This window comes from Pelophylax lessonae (assembly GCF_965119305.1).
Source record: "Pelophylax lessonae genome assembly, chromosome: 3".
Taxonomy (NCBI): Eukaryota; Metazoa; Chordata; class Amphibia; order Anura; family Ranidae; genus Pelophylax; species Pelophylax lessonae.
In genome coordinates, this window is record NC_138770.1 from 290,979,434 (window position 1) to 290,986,331 (window position 6,898).

Genomic DNA, 6,898 nt, shown 5'->3' on the forward strand with positions numbered 1-6,898 from the left:
TTAAGTGATTAAAAACTGGAGACAAGAAAATATGTAAATTATTGTAGCTAGCAAACTATAGTTCCTTCCAATTTACCTTGTTGCCTAAAGCTGGCCATAGATGGAACGAAATTCATCTGGTTCACCAGGAACTGATCAAATTTCGATCCATGTCTGGGCAGGTTGGTTGCATCTATCGACCAACTGAAGTTCAACCAGCCAGTGGTGTATTTAGGTTTTGTGCTGCCCTAGGCCTAACTAAACTTGTGCACCCCCTTATTTAAATATAACGCACCCCTTCCTGTAAAGGCCACACCTCTTCCTGTTTATGATCCGCCCTGTCATCTGTAAACCACAACCACAGTCTATCAGTGCCCATCAGTGTAGCCTCATCAGTTCCCATAAGCATATGCACACAGAATTTATTCTAAATATTGTTACAGGTATCCTCTACCTCTTTGCACAATATCACATATTCTACTGCACCTTATATCACTTAGCACTTTATTTATTTATATTTTGTATTGTGATTGATATTGGTGGTTTTATATGATACATATTTTTATACATATATGTTTATATTTTTTATATATATTTATGTAGTTATGATTCTGTGTATATCAACACCACACGTCCGATTGATTAGATATTAATACCATATACATATCTCTATCGGGCAGCGCCAATTCCCTACCCCTTATATACTATATCAGTGCCCATCAGGGTAGCCTCATCAGTTCCCATAAGGTCAGCCTCAGCAGTGCCCATCATCATACCATCATATCATACTATATCATACGAGGAGGTAGCAGTGTGACCGCTTTATGGGGGTGCCAGACTGATTTGCCTCCTGGACCCTGCCCTCCAGCCCAATTCACCATATAAGACTGGCACTATACTAAAAGTGTGTAGCGCAAGCCGTCAGGGACTCTTTTTAGTGGGGGAGGCGGGAGGAGGCAGTTTTTTTCTCGTGCGAGGTGCAGCTTTTTTGCTGCCCCCTGCAAAGTGCTGCCCTAGGCCTGGGCCTTGTTGGCCTAGACCAAGATACAGCACTGCAACCAGCCGTTGTTTTTTTTGTGCGATCACTGCTGGCTGCTAAAGCTGGCAGCAGTAATCATTGTATTCTGACAGGGAGGAAACCTCCCACTGTCAGAACGATTGTGTTGATGGGGGAATCAAGAACTATAGTTCCTTCCAATTTACCTTGTTGCCTAAAGCTGGCCATAAATGGAACGAAATCCATACGGTTCAACAGGAACTGACCAAATTTAGATCCATCTATGGGCAGGTTGATTGTATCTATCAACCAACTGAAGTTCAACCAACCGTTGTTTTTTTTTTGTGCGATCACTGCTAGCCGCTAAAGCTGTTAGCAGTAATCATTGTATTCTGACAGCGAGGAGATCTCCCATTGTCAGAACGATTGTGCTGATGGGGGAATCAAGTAGTTCTCTTCCCTTCAACCTATTGTTGATGGAAAGAAAATTTTCAATTGCCTGCCCAACTGAGTAGATTGGCTGATACTTGGCATCCTTGTAGTCCCATCACATTCAAAAACCTAATAGGCTATATTTAGATTTAAAAACAGATCTACTGTTAAAAGCTATGGAAATATTTCTGTTTAGACTGGAGATATTCTGCAACTTTCATTTATAAGTGAACATGTTCAATTTCCGTAAAATATGTATAGGAATATAATATATTAGGTGTCATTTACAGGAATTACAATACATTAGGTGTTTAAAGGAAACCCTTTCCACATTATAAAAACTTGTAAACCTATGACATGGATGTAAACAGGCATACACCAGTGCCTACTTGTACCTCTAAATGTCTTTTTGAGCACAAAGGGTTCCCTAAATCCTGAATCACTCATATATACAAATAATGCTTTGGTAGGCTCTTCTATCTTGTAAATGGACCTCCTGCTCCAGATCCACATTTGCATATTAGAGTGCCCCGGGTTTCAAGGGACCCAGGGTTCCCAAGAAAAAAAGTAAGAGATACATAGAGGCATCACGGTGCCTGCTTTGCATTTCTGTTGTTGGTTTAAAAATGTTATTGTAAAGAGAAGGCTTTTTAAATCTACTGTATGTGTGTAAAAGATTTTTCATATGCTATCTGTATCATATGTCCTTGTTACTGACTGAAATAATATATGCCATTGCATATGAAAGCTTTTATATCTGAAGGTTCCATTACATCTTTTCAGGAGTTTATTTTGGATAATAGAGCTCTCTGGCTAGCCTTGAAGAGGTGCTTAAATTTAAAGCCTGGGAGTAAGTATAAAATGCTCCGTACAGCATTGACAGAGGATACAGAATGGCCACTGATTGGGAAAACAATATATAACAAGAGTGAGTTGATGACCAATGGACACAGTGAAGCCTACAATAATCCAGTTTTCCAGCAGGATGATCTTTTGAATGAGAAGCACTCTTATAAATGACAAGATGAATGGGAATATAAAATGATTAAACACATTTTATCTGACATTATTTATTGGAAACTAAAAGTATGCTGAGATAATATTTCATTAGGCTTTTTATGTGAAAGAAGATCAGTTTTAAAAAAAAGGTTTGGTTACGTTAAGCTCTGTATTCTTTTACTTGAAAGTTTCTGAAGTCCTTGTGATAACAGGATAAGAGATGAGGGAAGTAGTAGTCAGCAGCTGACATGAAGATATTGATAGTATTAATAACCTGATAGAGGTAATAACCCTTTCCTATTCTACAGAAGTAAAAGTCTGTGTCTTCACTATAAAGATTTTGCATCACTTTTTGGCCCCCAAGTGAGGGGAAATCTGGCCACCATAGGTGCTGGGGACCTACATTGACCGTATTCCACCTTGAGACCTACCTTCCATCCTACACAGGCTTTTTGGTTTTGTTTCCCTCACGGGATGTATTTCTATACTGTGAATGACTCACCTTGATTGATTTTAACAATTACTTTATGTTAGTCCATTCTTGCAATATGTGCATGGTAGTCCATGCCCTTTTACCTTATAAACTAATAAAATGTTATTTGGTTTTATAAATTGGTTTTGCGTCTGATCCTTCTACTCCCACTGGCTCGTAAAGCCCCATCTTTCTCTATCTACATTTTTGGTTGGCATCTCAATAGGGGTAAGGGCCTAAATTACACGGCAACCTTTTTGTGTGCTATTAGTTCAAAAGCGGGGCTCGGGCACCTGCCAATTGCAGATACTGATCCTCTTGTTCCTCCCCCTGCAGCGCTGCCAACTTCTCCTCCTCTTCCTCCCTCCCTCCAGAGGGATCAGTTCTAGCATCCGTGCCTCCATCCTGTCCTCTGTCCTTTTCTCTTAAATGTAAGACATTAGGGGTCTGTTTAGAATGTAAAAAATAAATTAATAATAAAAAAAAAAATAATAATAATTTAAAAAAATTAAGGATCTGTCCACATGTGCTTTGCAGTCTGTAATTTTTGCCATAGCTGTGAGGCATAGCATCGAGACCATGACATGCGTACACCCCTTGCCACTGCCCCCATTGCTCTGTGTTTAAGCTTTTGGGTGCACCCCCTAATACAATAGTCTGTGCACACCTACGCTGGCCACTGTTCACTATTGAGTGCTGTGGTACTGTTGGAAGTCATGTACCCATCTTGAAATGTGAAGCATTGTTTTTAAATATATCTCCCCAGTGGGGACACAGGTGGAACATAAAAAAAAAAAATAAAATAGGTTCAATCCCTTTTCCATTCTTTCCAAAACTAAATTTGGAGTTGGGCATTGAACTGTTCACCACATTAAACAACTGATTTAAAGCAAATAAAATCTGGGTGGAAGATAGAAAGCAAAAAAAAAAAATTCTGATGTTTTATACTCTTAAAGAGGAAGTAAACCCTCCTCAGGAAGTTGTACCTATAGGTAAGCCTATGATAAGGCTTACCTATAGGTACTGTAAATATCTCCTAAACATGTACGGTTTAGGAGATATTTACCTTTAATGCAGCCAGTGACGTCACTGGCGCATGCGCTCTGAAGGAACGGCTGATCGTGCCGTTCCTTCAGAGCCCCGTGCCGTGACCGTCGGCTCCTGCGCGCGTGCGCAGGAGTGACGTCACCGCGGCTCCGGCCAATCCGATGGCCGGATGCCGCGATCCCGGAAGACGGGCGACTGAACATGTCACTCGTCATACAGGTAAGAGAGCGGCACGGCGGGGGCTCGTTCTAAGGTAAGTATTTCATAATGAGCTAGTATGCGATGCATACTAGCTCATTATGTCTTTCTCTTGCAGGTTGTAAAAGAAAAAAAAATTTTTTTAACGAGTTTACAACCTCTTTAATATCAATTGAAAATCAGATGTTAAAAACATACCATAAAATAGGACTGTCTGTGGAATGAATCATGTGATGTTTCCTTAATGTCATCTAGTAAGTCACAGCAGACTATGAAAAAAGGAAGAATCACAGCTATGATCAAATCATAAAGCTGACAACAGATTATAAGATTGCACTCAAATCAGAGCTGAAATGCTTAGACAGCCAGCATTTATCGCCAAGCCACATCACAGTTTAATAACAGTTTTTGTAGTTTCTGAAAAATGTGTTTCTTGAAGTTTATTAGGGACACATGGTTCAGATAATCTGAGACAATAAGGTTATACTGCTGCTGTGACATTGGGGTGAACATGCTCATGTGGTAGATGCATTTTTTTAGTGTTCTGTCAGTCCAAACTGTATTTTAAGGCATGGCAGCCCTCTTTTATTAAACAGAGTAGAAAAGTTCACACAGAAATCAGTTGCCCATGCAGGGGTATTCACCATCAATACAAACAGTAAACTGAAAAATGCCAAGCCACCTGGCCCCCTTGTCAACAGCAACGCTGCTCCACTTACCAGCCCTTCCCAACTGTAGCCCTTTTTCGCAGCACCCTGCTGCACAGGCCCACTCCTGGCCTCTGGGTAGGGGTTCTTCTGACACCCCAACTCTGTTTTAACTACCCACTACTCTGTCAACAACTGCACCTGTACTGTGCAGACATAGACGCTCTGGCTGCCTCGTGCAGCCTCCCTGATTTTTGGGGAAGGGTGGAGGTCTTCTGACTCTTGGTTATAGCCTTGAGTTTTGCCCTATTCTTCATTATAAGGGCTGTGTGCACCTGGACATACACCCTGCTGGTCTTTAACAAGACCTGGACACTGGGTTAGAGAATTGTTCTCATCTAAGGTACTTCAAAATGTCCAAGCTCCAGACCCAGATTCCGGAATTGCAAAACACAGAGCAAGATGAAAAACCACCTTTCTCCACTCAGAATTGACATTCTGGAGTCCTGCAATCTACCTATGTGAGAACCCTGTGCTTTATTCTCCCACATTTTCACAGTGGCAGGGCCTCACACTGTCACACTGCAAACAAGAGGATTTGCACTCTACAAACAAAAAAGCCATTGGCCAGCCAGGTATGATCTCTCCCACTCCCAGAATACTTAAATTTTGTAGAAAAGCAGTACATAGGAGTTGATCACAAACACAGAGGGGTGGGATTTGTGTTCCTTAGTGAACTTCAAGAAACAGATTTTACAGTAAGTATACAGTGTATCCAGAATGTATTCACAGTGCTTTGCTTTTTCCACATTTTGTTATGTGACAGCCTTATTCCATTATAGATTAAATTATTTATTTTTCTTAAAAGTCTACAAACAATACCCCATAATGACAACGTGAAAGAAGTTTGTTTGAAATCTTTGCAAATTTATTAAAAATAAGAAACAACAAAAATCTCATGTACATAAGTATTCACATTATATTATGCTGGAATGAAACAAGCCCTGTAGCCTAGCGTTGTCATTCAGAATGCTGGAAGCATGGTCTGCTTTACCGGTCCCACAGTCGTTAATCATATGATATGTGCTGCATAAAAAAGCTCACCAGCAGAAGCTAAAATTATTCTAATATAGTGCAGTATTTATTAAATATTTAAAATACATGTACATGTAAAAAACTTGGCCATAAACTCACAGGCGGATCCCTATGACAATGTGTTTGAGCACAAAACGTGTTGGTAAGGGCTTACATGCTGACGTCTCGGGTGCCGTGTCCTCGTGGTAGGAGTGGCAGGATTTCATGTGAGTTTATGGCCAAGTTTTTTACATGTACGTGTACTTTTAATATTTAACAAATACATTGCTACAGGGGTTGTTTCATTCCAGCATCTGGTGAGTGTATTTGAATGGTGGAGGGAGAGCACAGTGAAGAAACCTTTGGTAACACACGAGATGTATCACTCTTTGTATCTCACGGCTGTTTTTTGGCTTATGTCTGGTGAGTGTTCTGGCACTCTGTGTCTGCCACGGGAGGAATCGTTCTGAATGTAATGAGCCAGGCAACTGATTTTTGATTGCTACACATATTCTTGGAGTTTTTCTTTGGACTTTATACACACCTATTTTTGGGCAGTTTCTCCTTTTCTTCTTGGCAGGACCTCTCAAGCTCCATCAGGTTGGATGGGGAGCGTCGGTGCACAGCCATTTTCAGATCTCTCCAGAGGTGTTCAATTGGGATCAAGTCTGGGCTCTGGCTGGGCCACTCAAGAAAATTCACAGTGTTGCTGATAGCCAAACCTTTGTTATCTTGGCTGTGTGCTTAGGGTCGTTGTCCTGTTGGAAGGTGAGCCTTTATCCCAGCTTAGGTCAGGAGAACTCTGGAGCAAGTTTTCATTAACAATGTCTCTGTATAATGCTGCATTCATCTTTCCCTCAAACATGACTAGTCTCCCAATTTCTGCCGCTGAAAAACACCCCAACAGCATGATGCTGCCACCACCATGTTTCACTGTAGAGATGGTATTAGCCAGATGATGAGCAGCGCCTGGTTTTCTTCAGACATGACACTTGCCATTTAGGCCAAAGAGTTCAATCTTTGTTTCATCAGACAAGAGAGTTTTGTCTCTCA

General features: G+C 40.9%; 1 protein-coding gene across 1 annotated transcript in view; it reads left to right on the forward strand.

Annotated features, from left to right (window-relative positions):
* LOC309551113 (putative cation-transporting ATPase 13A5) overlaps positions 1-2,532 on the forward strand; it is a 128,147-nt gene extending 125,615 nt beyond the window's left edge. Inside the window, exon 30 of the mRNA XM_082251559.1 lies at positions 2,192-2,532. Coding sequence (XP_082107685.1) covers positions 2,192-2,428 — 237 coding nt within the window. The 3' untranslated portion in view covers positions 2,429-2,532. The remainder of the gene's footprint in view (positions 1-2,191) is intronic.
* The last annotated feature ends 4,366 nt before the right edge of the window (positions 2,533-6,898 follow it).